General features: G+C 37.9%; 1 protein-coding gene across 4 annotated transcripts in view; it reads right to left on the bottom strand.

Annotated features, from left to right (window-relative positions):
* Window positions 1-384: 384 nt before the first annotated feature.
* Window positions 385-22217, bottom strand: part of galt (galactose-1-phosphate uridylyltransferase) — a 35208-nt gene continuing 13375 nt past the window's right edge. For 3 of the 4 annotated variants that reach the window (XM_042394517.1, XM_042394520.1, XM_042394519.1), the window contains 5 exons: window positions 16948-17070; window positions 11456-11588; window positions 9386-9469; window positions 1548-1702; window positions 385-1240 (listed from right to left, as the gene is read on the bottom strand). In XM_042394517.1, coding sequence (XP_042250451.1) covers window positions 1181-1240; window positions 1548-1702; window positions 9386-9469; window positions 11456-11588; window positions 16948-17070 — 555 coding nt within the window. In that variant the 3' untranslated portion in view covers window positions 385-1180. Of the gene's footprint in view, window positions 1241-1547; window positions 1703-3966; window positions 5165-9385; window positions 9470-11455; window positions 11589-16947; window positions 17071-22217 lie in introns of those variants that run through there. The other variant, XM_042394518.1, reaches the window with a different exon arrangement.

The raw sequence follows: 22217 nt of genomic DNA, 5'->3' as shown, positions 1-22217 counted from the left end.
AGTGTAAGTATTAAGATACACGGTGTGGTAAGATACACTTTTGTGAATCTATTTTTTCATGTTGATCCTGAATGCACATATTCTCTCTGTCTCTCTCCATGGTCCTGAAACATCCTAACTTAGCCACTGTGATGTGTCTCTTTCCATGGTTTTGTAACCAATCCCAGATTGTCTCTGTCCAAGGTGCTGAAACATCCAAACTCTTTGTCCCAAATCACTCCCTCATTCAATAATCAACCACCCATGTCACTACCTATTTTGGGCATATGTTGTCTTACTAATCTAGACATGTTCCAACTTTGTTATCGATATGTTTCAAGCATTTGAAACAGGCGGTATTCATGTTCAAAAAGACTGTTGGAATACCATAAAGTCAATTTGGGGTTAATTCTGCAAAATACTTTTATTTATCTATTAATCTATTAATATAAACTGGAGAAATGGCATCTGTTTAATCATATATTTTCTACATAAAATGGAGCATCGCCCTGTTTCTTACACCTTCGTGGCTGTAAGCTGTCAAATAGTTAACTGATTCAAGAATTACATCCCATAAGGAAACCTTTACAAGAAACAAAGACAGCCATTTGAATCACAAATAACTCATTGCATTGTTGGCAGAGACGTTTTGTGCTTGAAAGCTTTCAAACATAACAGAACAACAAACAAAAATTGTTTAAATTCACCAGAAGGGACAGCGAGGAAGAAAATAATAATGTTCTCTCATTATCTCCCGAAAACATGGGGGGGAAGGGATTCATGTCACAATTAGTTTGAAGTCCATTTCATAATTACTGGAAGGAGCCCAGTGCCTGCTAGGCATACAGACAAATGTATTAAAAAAATATATAAATAAGCATATACTGTATATTGAGTAGGTAAGAATATATTTAATCCATGTGTTGACAAAGGCACTGTTCAAATAATTATGTGGCAGTTGGATGTTTTCATTGTCAGGAGCTAACAGTTTCAGTGAAGAGTAAAATATTTATATCATCAAGTTTAAATTTCATTTTAACACTTATTCCTCAAAACAAAAGCAATGCATCAACAATGCCTTTACAAAAAGTACATTTTGGTGCCGGGCTCCTGGGTACATATTCTCCCCCTTCATTCCAGCCATCACAGGTCAGTTTCACTTTCAATTTCCTTCATCTTCCTTTTCTCTTCCTCTCCTTTTCTACTGGTTCTGTCTGTTTGTATGGTGTTCTTCTGGTAGATTCCGTAGCTTCTCAGCAGCCTAAAAATACAGGAACACAGCAATGCCAGGCTTTTATACAGTTTTAACAGCTCACAAGTTTAATCTATTCAACTACTTTATGATCAGTTTACCACTGTTAATCTATCCCTGCTCACTTAATAAGAAGCTCTGGAAAAAAAACATTAACTTGATGCAGGCTAAATGTGCCAAACAAACAGTCATCAGTATGAAAAGAATAGTACAATTACACTGTGAAAATATTTTAGTATCTACAGTAAGTTGCCAGACCCTACATGGTACACTCAGGCTAAATTGGGTTTAGACATGTGCATGTTATATTATTCACCTGTTCAGGGGTGAGGTCTCTCTGCTCCTGAGCAAGCATCTCATAACCCACCATAAACTTTTTCACTGTTGCTGATCGCAGCAGAGGAGGGTAGTAGTGAGCATGCAGCTGCCAGTGGGAGTTGTCTTCCTTTAAATGGGGGCCAGTAGGGGCTCCTGAATAAAAAGATGGGGAAATTAGTCTGGGCACACAGGACTGGTTTTACTCATAGTTAAACAGAGATCAATCAGAGGATTTATTTACACTGATGGCTGGTTGATCCTCTAGATAAGTTGAGAGCTCTACAGCCTTGAGGAGGCGTTTAAGAATCCTTGAAATCAAAGATGTATTTGTGTATTACTATGGCATTCATTTCAGCAGGTGCTTTTGTCCAATCCTACACATGGCAGGATGTTCTTTATTTTCTCTCTACACACACATAAATAGAATGATAGCACAATCAAGCACTAAAGGCTAATTAAGAATATTCATAGCCAGGACACAACAAGCCCATTTATCTCTCTGCCATCCACGCAGCATGAACAAGGCCCTCTGCTCATTAAGTCCTTTAAGCTGTAGACTAGACAGCCCCCCATCAGTTAGCTAACAAGGTAAATTAAAGAAGCAGCCAGTGTTGACTTTGCGGGCAATAGAGCAATAATCATACAAGTGTAATGAAATAGATATTTTATCATGATAATGTGTTTTTTGTGAGGAGGCACAGCGGGTCTATTCTTTCATATTGTTTGTTTTATATCACAGCCGCTGAAAAAAACCCATTTTGTTTTGATTAGCTGGCAGGTGTCCATTGATGTCTAGTAACCAGATAGAATAGCCAGACACCACTGATGCAGGTGTTTGTTTGCCATTCTAAATTAATGCACCATATTAAACTTAACGTAATGACAGCAACAGTTTAGGCTTCAGTGGTTTGGTTAAAGAGCTTGGACTGTTTGTGGGGTTTAGTTTGTTTGTGAAAATTTGATAAACAGCCAAAGGGAGAACTGTTCAAATTTCTTTTACAGATTTTCACAACATCATCCTGAGAGGAGAAAAACAAGATTTCTGAAAAAATGTTCAATGCTATACCTCTTGTTCCCTGTACATTTTTTTGTGTTTGTTTTTGTGTACTTTCTTCTTTTGGAAATCAAAGGTCTAAGGATAGAGGGCATTGTATGTTGTACAGAATATAAAGCCATTTGAGAAAACATTGTGATAATACCCAGTAGCAGCAGCAGCAGGGCAAACAATGAGTGGAAATGTACCAAAATCTCACATAGGTGTTGAGATCTGGTCACCATTCAGTGCTACTTTTGCCATGTATGAAAGCATTTGCATTTATCATGTTTAATGTTATTCAGGTGTTTCCTTTCATTTGTTACTGTCTGCATGTGCAAGTTGACAAAATGTGTACATAACAGCATGAAAAATTGCATTATGGCACATGTCTGTAAATCACTGTATCTGGTTCTCAAAAGAGAGGCATCAACAAAGATACATTTCCAGTGATTTGTGACTGTATTTAATATTTAATTACCTTCTTTGTTACCTGTGTTGCTTTCTGATCTTAGTGGGAGGTAATGAGGTGATCAGGGAAGTAGAAACACAACTCTCTTACAAAAACAAAAAAGAAATAAGAATAAAAAAAGATCCTTGGAGACAGCTCCTGACAATAGGGGCTGATCAGACACAGACAGAGACGACAGGAGGGTGACATAAAGGAAACTAATGGTTGGGAAATGAATAAGGAAGAACAAAGAGAAGAGTGAAGAGTCCAGATAAGGAATGAATAGAGACGGATGCTCCTATTAGTAGACAATTACCCAGTTTTAAATTGTCTTTGAGTGTGTTAGCTCTGCATGTGTGCAAGCGTATGAGTGTGTGCGTATTTTAAAATTAACATGAAGTTGCAGATATTACTGGATAGGGGAGTGGGGTATACGTCTGTGTGGTAAATATTGTATATGTACTAATGAGGTAGAAGGAGAAGATGTTGTTTTAAGGATTTTTAACAAGGTAACCAAACTTTTTTTGTGGAAAAAAACATGCCAGACACAATTTATTATTCCAAGCAGAGGATTTTTATAAATATGTCTCATGGGGATCTTTAAGTGTGTAGCCCTTTCTGTGTCCCTACATGCCTGCTTCTCTCTGTGTCCTCCTCCTTCATCCAGCCTCTTAATACTGTTTTTAATGTGTTGTGTGTTTTCCTCCTGAGGGAATAAGCGGGTAGCTTTATCTAATCCATGATTTCCCAGGTGACTTCAACACCATCCAACCAACTTCTCCCTCTCCACGCTGCCACTAATAAGCCTTGCCCTAAATAAAAGCTGGCTGTTTCTAAATGAGTTCAAATAAAGCACAAACACAGATGGGGAGATAACACAAGTCATTATGTGAGCCAGGTGTGTGTGTGTGTGTGTGTGTGTGTGTGTGTTTGTGTGTGTGTGTGTATGTGAATAAGAATTTTCCAAAATTAGGGCTGTCAGAGTGTGCAGTATGTGTGACAGACACAGTGTGCTAGCTAGCTCACTGAGAGCACATCCATTATAATCACAGCAGTCTCTTTGGCCTTAATCCCCCTTGATAAGGTTAAAATAACACCATTATTTTGGGACCCGTAAGTTCGTCTACCTCCAATTATAACAACAGTTGGAATTCTATCAAAAAGAACAATGGAAAACTATGGAAGCCTATAGGGGACTATATTAAAATGATAATGTAAACTTAAAAATGAAAATGTAATTCCACAATTTTCCACATATGTATGTGTTATTTAAGTAAACACTTGATACTAAAGTTCATAATATTTGAACTCTCGAAAAACAAACCAATATTGACTTTGCAGCTTTCTTTCTGTCTCTTTTCTTACGGCATCCTCATCATCTTCATCTCTCACTCTCATGACACCTTCCTCTCACTTCACTGCTGTCTTCACTGTTTTGACTAACCAGAAATAGGAAGGTGCTAATAAACCAAACTGTAATATTTCACAGATAATTAGGTAGGTAGATGTACTCTGAAAACTCAAAGAAGAGGAAAGAAGTGTGAAACAGGCATGTGTTTAATATTACCCCATTTTTTGGTGGTAGTTGGCAGTCAGTTCTTTCCAGTGCAACAAATTTGTTTGTTTGTTTATTTTTCAATTACGTAATCCTAATGTTGGAGGAGATAAAGGACTAATTTCAAAGTTCTAGTACTCGTTTCAACAGATTTCTTACTTAAAACTCTTGGAAATGTATTTATCTTGCTGGCATGGTTTTTTCAAGGTAAACACAGCTTCAAAGTTCATTACTAGACTTAATAACTTGAAAGAGATTGTAATGTGAATAGGTGAACCTTCTGACTATGTGCTTATAACCTTCAACACATCACTGTAACATGAGCTTTAATCTTCATCTACAGTAAGAAATAAAACAGACTACAAGATTAAAGCCAAACCATGTAAGAGCCGTCGCCACAATCAACTGTTGCTGAGACTTCACTTCAAAGATTTGATATCTGACAGTTTTTTTTTTTTTTTAAAGAAGAGACTGAGATGATGATTGTGTCCTTTCATCCTTTTCTCCACACTACAGTTTGGGTGGGAGTCTGTCATCTGTCCTTTAATAGTGGGCTGCCTTACTCTGAGCATCCTCCTGAAAAGAAAAAAAAAAAAGTTCTGGCCAACAGACTGACAGCAGCATGTCAGGGACCTAGGTGATAACTGTTCACCCAAGACACAGAGCTACTGTCTCTGAAATAGATCTGAGGCCTTTAGAAATTGGCTCTCTGAAACATTTAACATGGTTAAATTAGTTACTTCCTGACAACCTAGCTGTGGACCAAATTAAAGATTAATTTCACTCTCATTGTTAGTCTGGCTAATAAGGTCCATATGCACAAGTCATTGGCCTGAGGCTGCTCATGCAAGATGAAACAGATCACAGACAATCCATAATTCAGAATTATAGAATTGGAGGGGGGAAAAAAGAACTTGTTCACGAGGACAATAGCAACCTGTTTTTGAAAACAAATCTGGGCACCAACAGTGAAATGTTCCTCACTGATTTTCATTCTCTCGACTTTTTTCATCATAACTATTGAGCAGGTTTCTCCTGTTAATCAGTATTTGTCTTGCAGATGGTGCTCATTGGGGTTTGTTGATATAGTGTCTCTGCTGACAGATGGCATTCATCTCATGTTAAACTTACCAACTTAAGTTCAGTTCATTCAAAACTAAGCTCTACCTACCTGACTACAGAAATTAATTTCTGTCAGAGAAACTGGCACTTTCTGTATACAAGTTGTCTTAAAAGTGCATCTACATCCATGCTGTAGTTTTTTATTCCCATATCTGACTCACTTTTGAATTTTTCATTTCAGACATTTACCTGTCATACTTATTCAGAATGATGTACAGCCAGTGAGTGGTGAGATTTCTTCTCTCTAAAACAACTCAGCAGGATGAAGCGGCTGCAGGGATTGAACCTGTAACCTTTATCTTGCACACAGATCACTCTGAGCGCTCAGCCGTGATGACACCGCTCTCCTTTCTGTCACACATCACTCATCGCATCGCTGCACTCTGCTAACCTTCATTCCAGGTTGTACCCACTGCAAGGTGTCCCTCTGACAGTCGCTCACAACAGGCTTTTCCCCTCATTGTTTGTTTCACTACAGATAAATATCAACCAAAGCACTGAGTTGAGCTTCTGATTCACAAGAGGAACAGCTGTCTAGACGGTTAACACCTCTACAAAGCTTATACTTTTGTACATTTGTGCAAACTGCTCTTTCACAGCAGGCCTGGCTGTGTTTGGAATACGATTCATACCCACATCATGACTGTTGGGATGCAAGTTCTTTCAAAATAGATTAATTTGGGGATTTTCTCGTCTGAAATCTATGCAAATGTATTTATCACTCTGCATGTTCTATCAAAATAATACGGTAATTTGGCGCTCGCTGCAGAGGTGTCAGTCTCTTGCCTTTTCTGTTGTTACTTGTTCTCTCATTTCCTCTAACAGGTGCGGAAAACAGGTGCAGGATCCAGACCCCAGACAGTCAATAAAATTTAGTAAAATGTTCAGGATGGGAAACTTCTGTATAATATAGATGAACATACAGCACAAAACTGGCCTACTGTAAAGGTATTTTTTACTTACAATGCTAAAATAAAAAGTCAGTCACGGAAATTATTGCCTGCAATTAACCTCCCTCTCACTCTCTCAATGACTTATCTTCACTCAAGTGATGCCCTTTAAGATCAGATTTTCTTTTAAATGTTGTGGGTTCAAAGGAAAATGCTGACACTACAGTCCCACTACAATCACTGTATAAGAATCTTTCAAGATAAGCTATTATGTCTTTGAAGCACTAAAAGCCAGTGTATGTGACTGATGTGAATTCTTGCTCTTTGGAGAGATGATTGTTCACTTGATACAGGACTGTTAACACCCATGGAGACAGAGACGCATTAGAAAGAATGATTTGGTGGCATACAGCACAGATGTGTGTGTATAGGCATGATAAGGTTGAAAAAAAAAATCTCTTGGAATAAACTTTTTCATCTTTAACAATTAAGATTAATTTACTGTAAAGCTAAAAATATGTGATAGTGCTTTTCTAGTGATACATTTGTTTCTCAAGCTCAAACAACATGGTCACAACTTTTTTTCTTTTAACACCAGAGGTTGAGACAAAGGAAAAACATCCTCGCATTAGTCAAATTTTCTCTGGGGATATGAGTTATCTGTAGAAAAACAAAGTCCAAACAACACCTTGAAGGCAGAAACAAATAAATTAAATTCAAACTAAATTGGGAAATTTTTACGGAAACTCTCACTCTTCGAAAAATAAGCAATTCAAACCACTGGGTTTTCTTAACACTGCTCTAATCAATGTTTTTTGTTAATAATAGATCTTGTATTAAGTGAGAGGAGACACCTTAACAAAGCCACAGAGAATCATCAACTGACCCTGATGCGTTTTACTGTCTTTAAACTCATTGTTTTGGTTTTATGGTCACAACTTTATTGTTCTGTTTCACTCTCACCATCAGAGTCTCACCACAGATATTTCCCTAATAGAGCTAAAAAGAGTGGAAAGAAACACAACTCCACATGAATGCTAATGCAGCCCAGTGTGTGCTGTCTTTCATTGTTATAATTACAGCTTGTTGTGCTACACCCAAGTGGCTAAATAATCTGTTAATGCAGGTTTTAGCAATTAAATTGCATTCATGTGTTAAAGTACAAAGTCATTTTAGAGTTTAAAGCCCCTGACTATTTAAAATGTTTACTGTTTCTGAACAACATCAAAAATTCATGAATTAATAAGCAAAAAAAAAGCAAAGAAAAGAATAATAAAAAAACATTTTATTTTATTGTTATTTATGCTCCAAAACTAATTAGGACTGTGTGGGTGTGGTTTAGTGCACGGAGGTACATGACATTATCTTTTCTGACTGAGTCCCATCCGTACAAACCAGTGAGAAAAGCACAGCTAGAAATCTCAAATGTGAAATTAGAAAAGCTGCCTCTGTTCTTTGACAGAGTTTATGTACTGCAGGAGCAAATCACTCACAACAAGACGTTAATTAAGAAAGTTTTCAGTGCCTTTAAGTACTGCTGTTACATAGTACAAATTTAATATCCTATAATTTCCTGGTGCCTGTTCAGTCAGTGTAGCTTTTCTAAAAAATGCTCCACTGCTTTCTCATTTAAACATCCAAATGAAGACACTTTTCTCTTGTCATCATGGAAGGCCCTTCCTGTCATGCTGTTAAACAGACAAGATAATACAGTTTTCTGTCACCCCATGCTACTTTAACTGATGGTAAAAGCTTGGAATTACACCACGAGTGCTCTTTAGCTGTGAGAACCCATGTTTTTCTCCCTGGTGACGTAAAAGAAAAAAACATTAAATATGCTGATGTGTCTGACACTGAGTGTCCATTGAAGTGGTAATAAGTGGGGGACATCAAAGCTTGGAGTTTTACTGCAGAGATGACTGGAATGCAACAAGAGTAGGGAACACACGCTGTGCCTTAACTTATATACGGTTCATCTTTCCTGTGACATTAGACAAGCTAATGGATATTCATATGGTGCTGCATGATATGAGCTTATGTGAAATTATATCTGAGAGAAAAGAAGAGCACACTGACTAATTTGTAGCCTGCAAACACAAGAATGGAGGAGGATGTGTTGAGAACTTATGTTCTTTTTTTAAGTAAGGATACTGTGTGAAGACATGGAGTGAGGAGGGTGTGAAGATAAAGGTGAGATGTGGCATCTTTTCTGTTGCTTGGAGAGTGAGAAACAGAATAGATGCCAGGATATGAGACATATGGAGAAGTGGAGGTGGAAGTTCAGTTTATTAAAAGTCTGCGGGGTGTTGGGCTGTCGCAAGAACTTTGGGTAAAATGTGACAGCGTTTTAATGCTTGTCTCCCTTCCTTTATCGCTCATCATTCTTGTTTAATGCGATACAACAGTAGAAGTATTTAAAATCCTGACTGAAAAGACACATATTTCATTGTGCAGATCACACTACAGATGAGCTCACTTGCCTTCAGACTACTGACTGTCAGTGGAGCTTGTTCATATATCACACCCACAAAGTGAATTAGCTCATGGCTGGCCTGATATGTGAACAGCCACCAGTTTGTCGCAGTAACCTTGTGTTCCAATCCACCAATCCATCCACAGATTGTCATGTATTTAGACTCAAATTATCTTTAATCTTTTCTACCATCTGTGCTTCGCCCCCTTCTGTCGCTCCACAGAAGAGACTTCAAACAGGTTATCACATTTATACCAAAGCTTTTTTTCACCCCCTTTTTAACCCTCCCACTCTCCCACTTTTTTGACTTACCGTGCCAGCCCATCGAGTAGGGAAATGAGACTTCAAACAGATTGTCATACTTGGTCAGCAGTTGCTTCATAATGTCAGCCAGACCTGATAAACACAGAGACGGGCAGGGGAGAGGGAATAAAGTGAGCAAACATGAGGAAGGTGGGTAAGAGAATGAATTGTTTGAGCATGTTTTATTCTGAATGACGTGAGGGAGCGGAGCTAGAGAGGGCATGTAAGACTAAAAATGGAAAAATAGTGCCTGAAAATTGAGAACATACAACCAAATAAGCTGTGAATTTAAAAGATTATACTGAGACAGAAAGACAAAAAACAAAGTGCATAGTTACATGAATATACATACAATTATCTCTCTTACAATCAAGCCTGCACTGACAGAAAGCATCAGAAAATATGTGATATTTTTGCAGCACAATCCAAATGAATTGGGTATTAGGCATAGTACTATATACTCAATAGATAGAGTACTATACTGGTTATTTGAATTATAAATTAAATAGACATAAGACAATAATTTCAGTCATAAATCAAATAAAATCGTGCAAACAAAATAATCACTTGAAGTTGTCATAAGTTAACAAATCGCCAAACAAAATTCAGATTAAACATAATTCTTTATTGTATGCTTCATTGTATTTAATTTTTATTTATTTTATTTAATATTTGTTTTATTTTAGATCATAACATGCAGGGCATATATACATATAGACTGCTCTTGTGCTTTTCTATTGGCACATCATTTTTCGGTATAACTAGTAACAAATGGTAAAATGAAAAGCAATGAGGGTAAAGTGGTTTGATGAAGAGCTGCATTCAAACTTCAGAGATGTTGACAAGATAACCAACAGCTTTCACTGTCATATAAAAAACAAAAAGTTTGTGCTGAAAAACTGCTAAAAACATTGCGGGGAACTAATGTCTCACCTACACACAAATACTGTTGGATCAGCTCTGTCCATTAACAGTTAATACAATACTGATTGATCAAAGTCTCATTGGTGATTCAGTGAATAATTCTTAACATCCCTACGTCAGACACTAGCATCACCGCATCCACCTGTTGTTCTAATGGCTGCAGACAAACTACAGGCATAAAACAATAAACAGTCTGATTCTGATGCTTCTCCCATGTTCAGCGTTCAGTGCCTCAGACGACACGACCCATCATTTCTTATCTATGTGCCTTTGAATTCACACTTATATTACACAAGCTCAATCAGCTAAACAGACCGAACTGTCATCTCTTTCTCCACCAGCTTAGAGATGGCAGCATAATTCCTCCAAATGAACCTTCTGTTAATTTATAGATGCTACGATGTTTGTCCTTGAAGGGGTACGGTGGGTAATCTCATCTGATCCCCTCGATCTTAAGAGACTTTGTTCTCTGACAACATCATCTGCCGGAGTCATTTAAACACCATGATGTTAGAAAAGAAGGGAACTGCATTAATTAAACAACTGATTCAACTATTACTAAAGATTTTTATGAAGTTTTATAAACTCTATTATTGGGAGGCCTAAAGGGAAAAAAATTACATGCAATCACCATGAACCATAAACCATTTAATGAATTTCACATAAAGTTAGCTCACCAATTAACAATTATTAACATTTAAAAAATGGAGATTAGGGTGCATGTAATAACCCTCTCTCTCTCTCTCCCTGTGTTTCCTGTTCCTGTCTACACTGACTGTCAAATAAAAGGCAAAAAAAAGCCAAAAAGAATATTGAGTGAGTTAAATAAACATTTGGATTAATTTGATTCATTTTTAGATGTAATATATTGATTTATTTTACATTTTCCATTGTGTTTTGAAGCTGAATTTCAGTACCATAAACTCCACCCCATGACCTGAAAGATTATGGTGTATCTTAAATGAAATGTTTGATTCTCCGGGAAGCTTGACTGTGCTGTGACTGCACATGGACGATGATGCACTGACACACACGAGGGGCCGTGGGTGGGAATTGAACCTGCAGGCTCCCCACTGAGCCATGTTAAACTCCTTTAAATTACCTTATCACTCTCTCAGTCACTCGCTCTGTCGGAATCTTCACAAACACACTCACCCTCCCTCTCCTCCGCGGTCAGGTCATTGATCCTGAGGACATGTCGTCGTGGTAACAGCAGCAACTGATAGGGCCACGTTGCCCAGTATGGAACCACTGCCAGCCAATCAGAACTCTCCACCACCACACGCTCCTGAGAGGAGAGACACATTCCTAATGTTTTTGAACATGCAGGGAAGTAAAACTGTACGTGTGAGGTGTTTTATAGATGTCGTAATGGACAATAGAGAAACCAGAACATCCAGGCTCTGTTCCAGATATAGGAAAACATTGTTCAAATATCACATCAACATTTGTAATAATGCAAATTACAAGAAATCCAATCTTACAATTTAACCTGGTTAAACAGTATGATGTACAATAAAGTAATATTTATTCAATATTTCTGTTTTTTCAGTCCTGTCAGTTTCTTATCAGCTCCCCGCTTTCCCCATTATGCACAAGAGCTGGAGTCCTTGCTTGAGAAACTTATTTGGGCTTCTCCTGCATTTGTAAACTGCAACTTCTGCCTCCCTTTCCATACTACAAGGTTGCCAGATAGCGTAGCTGACATTTAATCCCACATTTATCCAGTTCTTGTCTGACTGGAAGATCATCCTTGCGTCTTCTGCTCAATGTAGGAGACAGATCTTGAACAAAGTGGATCATCTGGTCTTGGATCTTAACTTCTTTGTCACCTTGTGCCTTTCGTATGTTGACTTTGGTCTGGTAGTTCCATAACTTCAGAACTATCATTTGGATATTTGGCTTTCACTAATACTGTGGCACTGTTCCAAATCCACTAAAGTTATTTTCAATCCTAATTCCACTGATATCAGACTGACCAGATACTCGTTAAATTGTCTCGTACACTGAGGATTTGAATGTTGTTTTTTCTTTCTGAAGTATTCAAGCTGTTTTTCCAAAGAATTAGTTCTCTTTTCTTGTTAATCAATACGCACGCCTTGATTGTGCACGTCAGAGATAATAGATTCCCTTTTTCTTGTAAAGTGATTCAACTTTAGTTTCAACAGATTTCACTTTATGTTCAACTGATACCAGCATTGACAGTATTTTCTTTATGTTTAGCTGAATATTATTTAACTTTTCATTACTGTCTGTTGCATCTCCGTGTTGTTCTTTGTTCTCTTTGTCTCTAGCATGGTTGATTTGTTTATCTGCACTTCTTATAACTAACAAACACGTCAGAACTTTCAAATCTTTTACAATTATAAACTTGGACTTGCTTCAAGTTTATCTTCTCGCTTCCCACACAGATTAGTCTTATGGATCTCTATTATCACGCAGTTTAGGCACACTTTTCTGTTTTTTCAAAGGCTTTATCAAACACCATTTCCCATAAGCCCAAGGCCATTGCATGTTAAATGTCACCAGCTTCACAAAGTGACACCAGTCAAGTGGCAAATTTTGTAAACAGTGCTGTGTGGGAAAATTTTCATTGAAGCTGTAGTTATAGAAGCTAGTGCAATAGAGCTAGATGTGTTATTTTACCTTGACTGTGCAGAGACTGAACCACACAATAAATGTGCCATAAAACCAAAAACAATGAGCTAAAAGTGGCTCATAGGTGTCCTCTCAGTCAGTAAATGCTGCTGGTAGCTGTGTAACCTTGCCATATCATTGGCCCAAAGTAGGTTGTTTAGCTCAGCTGTCCACACAAATGCAGTAAATTCATTTCAATATGTATATATATTATATATAGTATATATTTCACTGTGCAACTTGGCCAATTCGTGACAGATAAGCCCAAGACAATAAACAGCAGCACAGAAATATGCCGCAGGCACCCCGTCCATCATTCCTCCACCCAACACAACATAACACAAAGTCAAGGGGTAGCTTAACAACCAGTTTCCGTTGTGTAAGGCTGAGCACAGGTACATCAAGTTAAACATACCCATGGTAAACCCACACAGGTGAGTTTAATTATTTTGCCTCATTAGACCTCTTGCGACCGTGCTTGGCTGTGGCTCAGGAGGTAGAGTGGGTCGTTCACTAATCAGAAGGTTGGCAGTTCAATCCCCGACTCCTCCTGTCCACATGTCGAAGTGTCCTTGGGCAAGATAATGAACCCTAAATTGCTCCCAACAGTTGTGCCAGCATGTTGCATGATAGCTTGCCACCGTGAGTGTGTGTATGAATGGGTGAGTGAGCAGCAGAGAAAAACATTGTGATGCACTTTGGATAAAAGCACTATATGAATGCAGCTATTTACCATTTATATTTTGCTTTTTTATGCACCTGTTAGGGTGTGACTACAGCTTCATCATTATTATTGGGACATGTAATTTTAGCATAGCTCCATATGAGCAGAGGCATCATAAGCCAGAAGAGCCTTAAATATACTGTATATGCTGGTAATTCCTGGGAGCACAACTCAACCGTGTGTTGATTTTGCATGTTTGACCTAAAGTTTCCTCCACGCATTCCACTCTTCCACCACGCCAACAGAATTTTCTTTTTATGTTTATGTTTATTTGTTAGGCAATCTAGGGTTAAAGGTAAGTCTTTACTTACACCTGATTAACAGTAATCAGACACCAAGCTAGAGAGTGTTAGGGCATCCTTGTCCAGCAAGGCATTAGTGTATAATTAAGGGATCTACAGGGAATACTGTGGTGTTTAATAACTGTGGAGGAAAACACGGACTAATCTAGCAGTGTTCAGTTCTCTTAATGAACTGTACAAGCCGTATAGGATTCTACTCAGTGCCTAATGCAGTAACACTCTGAATATGCATCACCATGTGCATCCACAAGCATTTGTAATGTATTAGTGGAAACATTATGAGCAACATTTTAAGTTGTTATCCATTATTGATATGAGCCATTACTTCAACTTATTTTACACTTCCTACTCCCCAACTATATTCTTCCTCCTCACTTTTTTTTCTGGTCACGATTTTCAGCCTTCTTTCTTCAATCTTCCTTCTCAACCCTACTCACACTTCTTTTCCACTGCACTCCCCCTCTAACAGGATTATAAAGAAGCAGAATGAAGATAGAAAAATAAGTGAATGGGAACCAGGATGGAGAGGGAAGATTGAGGAGGCAGCGTGGGCGGAAGAGAGAGAGGGAGAGAGAGAGAGAGAGAGAGAGAGAGAGAGAGAGAGAGAGGGAGGAAGTGAAGGATGTCCTAAAACGGAAACCTCACAGACTGCAAATCCCAAAGAGTTTTATTCAATTAACTTAGAAAGTTTTTGTTTCAAAGTCAAGAGTGTCACCTGGGAGCCGAACCCCAATTCGAGCTCCTCTGAACACTGCAGTGTGCCAATTTATGGTCCTAACCTTGGGTCAGATAGACAGAAGCAAAAAGAGAGACAGACAGACACACACACACACACACAAGCGGACAAGAACAAGTAGTTTAAGGCATGCTTTCAAACGCTCACACACACATCTGCTTCTACTCTGATTTTATAAAGGTCAGCCCCCATGAGTGGCAGTCTAGGAGTTTCAAGTGTCTACTCTGCTTTTCTCAAAACCTTAATGTTATCACCTCTCTCACACTCACACACACAGACACACACACACTCCCAGTAGAACAGGTATCAGCTCGTTCCCTGAATGAATCAGTGACTGTCTGATTTCTCTTTTCCTTCTTACCTGCACATCTCTTTCTCTCTCTCACTTTGTGTCTCTATTTCTGTCTATACACTCTCTTTTTTCTTTCTTCTCCTCCTTATATCTCATCTGTCTTTGTACTTAAGGGAATTATGGTTAACGTCATATTTTTTCATCAATTCCATTCTCCCACTATTCTTGAAGAGAAATGAATCACTTTTCTTTTAGATAAAAAAAAAGTAGGAAAAATGCTCCTTTTAAGACTGAAGGATGGATTGGATTTCAGCCTCATGTATGAAGTCGCTAATCAACTTTGAAAATTCAAAGTAGAAAAAGTTTGATTTTTACATTGATTTGATCAGGACAACATCATGCATCCTTGTCAGCAATCTGAACAATCACTAAATAATTTGGATGACATTTAAAAAAAAAAAAAATTGAAGTATATTTCTGTTTCTTTGCAAAAAAATGTTTGGTTGTCCTCTTGCACATCATTCCAATGAAATGGTAAAATGTACTGGCTTGGCTTTCTATTTATGTAGTCCAGGTGCATCATACTGGATCACACCAGAACAAGAAAGATGGGAAGAAACATGAGAAAAAAGCGATATCAAATGATTGTTTTTGTTATTCAGGTTATATAATAATCTGTTAATTAGCACTGAAACTCTGAGGATGACTCACAGGTGGAAGAGAGAAAGAGAAGGATATAAGGTGCTCCCAGTTAATCTCATTGGGGCAAGATAAACTGGCAGCACATTTGACTGGCTTATCACTGGATAAACACGAGTGAAGTCTGTTTCAAGAGGGGTTTTAGCTGTGAATATAACCTGTGAGTGATGTAAAAAAAAAAAAAAAAAAAGTCATGGCTCCATCAAGTTTAATTCTCCTGCAGAGAGTTTGTTCACTGTTTCCACCAAGTGTCTGTTTACTAATAAAGACATTTGCCAACATGCTTAATGCTTAATGTGTCCCCGTCGTAAACGGTTACTGCTGCGGATGCTCTAGACACATGACTGGAGAATCGCTAAAACACACACACATACACACACATTAAGTTGGTTTTTCTAATGTCCACACAGATTGAAGATGGATGTCAAAGCATTATGCTAATGAGCATGTCTGCTGTCCAATCACACACTTCACTGACCGAAAGACAGGGAGAGGATGCTGATGGGGGGGAAAAAAAAAAACAGAAAGATGAAGTAAAAGAAAAACATGGGGGTGGAAGTAGATGGATAAGGGGAGAAGTAATGAGGGCAGCCATGGAAAGAAAAACACTGATGTCTCTTTGATGCATAAACCGTATATTTAGAAACATTTTTGGAGAATTCCCCGGATGATTACTGTAAGCCATTATCACGCAGTTAGCTAAAACGACTGGTGTTCCCATTACCATTTATGAAATTGCTCATGATCATCAAATGCAAATTTTTAGTGAGGTAATCCATGCAGCAATTCAAAAGCACTTCATTTAATCAAACATGCCTTTTAAGCCATGTATAATGGTTTGATTTTCCATATTTGGCCTCTATAGCCTGGGATGTCAGATTTGTTGTGTATCTCCCCATGATGTATTTTCCAGACTATTTGCTGAGAAATCCAAGACTAAATGTTTGCCACTGCTTCTGTATTAATTTTAATCCTAATCATTTAAGGAAATCCATACAACCATAATTACTGGCTCATCAAAGTTGAATTTCATTGTAATTTCCAGCACATACTTAAAATCCCTGAGATTAACAATAAACTGCACATGTTTCCTGTTCCTGTGCAACAAATCCTTTGAGGTATTGTTGAAAGGTATTCAGGAAAATGTAGGACATCCAAAACTGAGACCAGAGGAAAAGTAAATTATGAGTTATAAGTGTTCTGGAGGTAAAATTAAGCTTGAAATGTACTTTGTGTTAACTTGTGTACTAGCTGTACCTTTTTCTCAGCCTCTTGCTTGGCGTATTGCAGCAGCAGCGGCTCTCCGTGTTTCTGATAGTATGCTCTCTGACAGCGGTCTGACAGAGCTGGCTCATTAGGCAGGAAGTTGCTGGCCCACACCTATGATGTCATAGGAAGCAAGAAGAAGATGGAGAAAGATGATGATGAGACATGACAGAAACCATAGAATTACAGTATGCAGGTTTGTGTGCACCTGTCTGTTTGTATCACACTATGTTTAGAAACCTGCTCGCTTTATCTTGCTGCCATGATTCCAAATGAGTCCGTTTAATAAGGTCATTCATCAACATCACTCAATCAATAAATGTTTCACATGTGCAGAGATTTCTGGGTTTCAAAACTCACTTTCATTTTTTTTCCTCCCAGGATTTTTAAGATTGATAAATGGGTTTACCCTGACAGCCACTGGCTTTCATTTATTTCAACAGCAGGAAAATCAGCTTGAAGAGACTGAAATGTAATTGAGATAGGTACTTCATCACAGTGAACACAATCAGCCGGGTTCCATTAACCCAGGCAACAAATGCCCTGGAAACATATTTTCTCAATCAGCTTCTACTGTGAGCTTTAGGGTCCTGCTGTACATGAAAACAACATTTTCTGTTGAAGTCAGACCAGTTCTGGTTATTTAACGTGAGGGATCGTATTTTTTGCCACACTGGTTTGAAGTGGCAGTGCTCAGGTGGAAAAAAGATGTCATGTGCTTGCATGTACCAATCAGATTTTTGCCAGGCCAGCATCAATAATATACGATCCCATCCCGATAAAGCAGATTGGCTTCATCGGGACGCTAAGGATGGATGTTTTTTTCCTACAAACCTTTACCTTTTGTTGTCGATTATTTAATCATGAATGTTAAATGTTTTTGCAAAATACCCAAAGTCCCCCTCCAGTCAAAAATGTGTTTTTCTTCTTGATCCTTCAGTTGGATTTTTGAGCTTCACTGTGCAGAATGATGTGTGTGCAGAGCTTGACACTAGAAGGCTGTTTCACTTTCATCTGTTCAAGGAGGAAAGTTTCTTTCTGCCCATTGAAAATGTCTGTTTAAGGTGAGAGCCTACGAGCATGATTTGTGGCATCATAACAATTTTGCAGCCAACTGTGTCCAGTATACAGCTTGTATTGTAAACTGGACCACAGTGTTATATGGAAACTTGCAGCCTTCAGTGCACATACACTGAGAACAGACTTTGAAGTGAAGCAGGTGATATCTTATGTCCAGCAGTTAAACTTTTGAAATTAATAATATTTGCATATTAGTAGATTCTGAATTTTTCATGAAGGAGAAAGAGTATGTGTCATTTTAAGGATTTTTAAGAAAGGTGTTGAACTTTTATGAGGAAAAACCATATCAGACCCAAATTATTAATCAACGCAGAGTACTTTTATATGTCTTAAAAAATGTCTGGGGGGGATCTTTAAGCTTTGAAACCAAGTTTTCAGGACATTGACGCGACATGTCCTCGATAAAAAATGAAATTAAATGGAGATGCATATTGAAAGTAGTCTAAGCCTGGGTTTAATGGCTGGAAAACAGGACCCATGTCTGTCATAGCGACACCTGCTCTGCCTCCCTCTTCAGCTTTACAACCTCTCAGTTCTTCTTGCCCCTGCATTTTTTAGCAGATGCTTTCACAGAGTTTTCCACCCTTTGCAAGTCACCTTTTTGTTATCAGCTACACATGGTATGACCTGCTGCCAGTCTGTGACCTGTCCTTTCAGACTTGTTTGCCAGTACTGACTTACTGCCCACCTGTTGCTCAACTGTAAGCAAGTTATTTGACCTCTGTCTCAGTAAAGTGCCTTAAACTCAACAAAACTTGTCTGTGTGTCTGCATTCAGGTCCTCAACCCTGTTACCCAACACATGAACTGTGACAATATGTATGTGCTTTTACTTGTCATAGAGTCGTGATATTGTCAATGGTGTGCACCATATAACAATATCATGTCACACTACCAAAGTAAAAACAGATGTGATGTTTATAGTCTCCACAAAATGAATTTTATACTGTCTGGAAATTAATGATATGTGCAACAATACTTTCAAGGTGATTCTGGGATTTACATTTTACCTCATACAATGTAAAATATGTGAAAAAACTGTACTGTATTCACATAAAACTAGAGAAAAAACATACACTGAATAATTTTGCTGTACATAATATTAAAGTCACACTAAATTACAACTGTAGTAATCAGTGTGCAACATTTCAGCTGACTAACACATAAACTTAACATACTGTTAATATGTGCCCACAGACACACACACACCAACAACATTAGCTTCCCAATTGTGATTGATTGCATATCTTCAAAAAAAGATCTACAAGTTTAAAGCAGCTGTTTTGATATCTAACTGAGACAAACACTGTTCATACTTTCCTCTCATCAGCCACCAGCTGGCATTCTGTACCAGACAGTACCCTCTCTAAATGAGATGTTGGTAATAAGTTGTAATTGGAAAAGTCCCTGGAGAAAACAGAAAGTTTGATGCTCCAAAATAGATGAGTTACTCATGGTAACTTTTGTGGCCATTTTTGTGGAAAACTTTCATCCATGTTCAATTCCACAAACAGCACTACAGTTCATTTTCTATCACACCTTAAGGCTGCAAAAACTGCCTCATAATGTACTTCTATTGCATTTCAGAAAGCTTTTTATGGATAACAGTAAACATCTTCACAGACATTCTGATTATTTATGTTTGCATCTCATGGTGTTTTATTGACTGTAGGGCAAAGACTGCCAAATGACTCTGACATTTAGCTGCCGATTTACTGCTGCAAATCAGTATCTGAGAAAACCATTACTGAGGTTTTGAATGGGATATATTTACATTACAAAAAACATGCAATATATGCTCACAAGAAGACTGATTAGTTACAGTATTGCTGCTTTGCAAAGCTGTTTGTGTGTTTATTGGTATTAACTGACAAGGGTTCTTTTCATTTCATTATTTGTGCATGTTGTCCAGGTTCAGAATTATTGTAAACTGCTTTCAGAGGGTATTTTTGAGAGCTGTTAGGCTTATTTCTGTGCAATTTTAGTGAAAGTAACATATTTGTGTCACCAGGGGTAGTTTTTCAATTATAATATTCCATTGCATGAACAGAGTAATAATCAGAGGCATTCTCAGCTGCTGTGGTATATAACACCGCGCTGTTTCAGGCTGCATGGCAAATTGTTTTCTGATTAAACACTCCTCCATGTTTTCACCCAGAATGCAGTGCAGGATTCACACTGTAATAGGCTCCTCATTTTGTTTCCCTTTACAACAAGGGACAATAAGTAGCATTAACTTCATGTGGGAAATATAAACAAGGTCTTCTTGATTATCAGGAGCTTCATAATATTTTAATTCAATCAATCAATCAATTTTTATTTATATAGCGCCATATCACAACAAAAGTCATCTCAAGGCACTTTTCACATAGAGCAGGTCAAGACCGTACTCTTGTAATTGTGAGGCATTTTATGGATGTCCTGCTGGTCTTGCCTCTAGGGTACCTGTCATGTTGATTCATCATCCTGGGTTTAGATTTATGAATAATATTTAATATGTAATAAAGCAAATGCAAAGTGATCTTTAAAAAAGCTGCAAATTATTAATGTTTCTTGGCATTTTTGCCCTGAGCCTTTGCATGATTCTGTACACAATGACTGCACTGTGAGTAGAAATCAGCTGAGCGTAATGTTAATATCAAGACCCTTTTTGAATATTGGCTAAAGGCTGTACCATGTTTTGGAAAATGATTCTGATTCTGGAAAGACAGAAAGAGAAAAGACATGGTTGGTTTGTGAACTATATGTGCAAACACTGTACATCTGCATGCCTCCAGGCGTGTGTGTGGATATATCTGCATGCCTGCCAACATCTGTAGCTGTGGGTCTATTTGTACACCTGTGTTTTAGTATACACGGATCTATCTCCTATCCTGCAGCAGACTGTTGATTCTACGAGAAAAGTGGAAATAATGCTCAAGAGAAAAACAAAGAATATACTCTATTCCCACAGGACAAGTTATGTAAGTAAAAGGTATCACTCTTACTTGCAGGTGTTGTTCTTCAAGAGTGAAATACATACTTATGGAGAAAAATGAACTCAGTATCATTCTGCTCCTGATAGGCAAATGTTTTCAAATACATTCTGAGCACTTCACAGAATTAATACCGCATATAGTTTAGGCTACTTACGTAAAAGAAAAGGATATTGCTATTCCAGAGGCATACATTTTCCTTCCTCCACTTACATACATACACTCCGTTCCTGTGAGACCAAAGTTATCAGAAGCAATGCTGCCTCCAGACTATGATTAACATTTTCTGTTCCTTATTCTTCAGAGTTTTAGATCTTTGCTTCTTACGTTTTGGCCTGGAGGGGTTGTCCGGCTGTACACACACACACACACACACACACACACACACACACACACACACACACACACACACACACACACAGACACACACAGACACACACACACACACACACATTTACACAACTATTTTCTTGGACTTTGATGTCTTTAGAAAGGGAAATCTGGACTGCAGGAGAGAAGAAACAAAAAAGAGGCAGAACTGCTAAAACTTTTAAAAAAGCTCCATCAAAGCCCGATTCCAGGTTTGATTTGGGCTCTGTTTGAAATCCTTTCATACTAGATCACACGAAAACAAAACATTTATTTTTTTTTGATCTGGTAACAGTTATGCATGTACAGAAAAGATTTTAATGGCACCTGAATGCTTATATAAGAAAAGGGACTTTTAACTATCTGAATCAGAAAGTTTCTTTCTATACAGTGTTGCTGTTGCTCTCTACTTTTTTGATGCAATATTCTGATGTAACAAACAACTTTCACCAGAGGAACATCTATGATACAGTGTGTTCAAACCATCTTATTCTGAGGTTACATACTGCCCTCTGCTGTTAATGTCTATATTCTAGCTTTAGAAAACCTCACAGCACATGATTCAGGCGTTTTGTTTCTACTCATCCTATGGGATGTCAAATACTTATTTTACTTCAAAAGCCTGAGCTTTTCCTTGATTTGAAATTTCATTGATCAACCAGAGAGGTGGTGTAGTATTTTACAGTCAAACCTTAAGCGAGCTCCTCACCTCAGGGAGTGTAAACCTTTATGACCTTTTCCTTTAAAAATTTCCATATTTTTTGTAATGTGGTAATATGGTACTCTACTGTCATGGCAACATACTGTATTGTCTCTTTATACTTACATTAGTTTAGCC

Source organism: Thunnus maccoyii, chromosome 19, assembly GCF_910596095.1.
Source record: "Thunnus maccoyii chromosome 19, fThuMac1.1, whole genome shotgun sequence".
NCBI lineage: Eukaryota > Metazoa > Chordata > Actinopteri > Scombriformes > Scombridae > Thunnus > Thunnus maccoyii.
The sequence above is the reverse complement of the archived record's forward strand: the minus strand, read 5'-3'. Positions and strand labels throughout refer to the sequence as shown.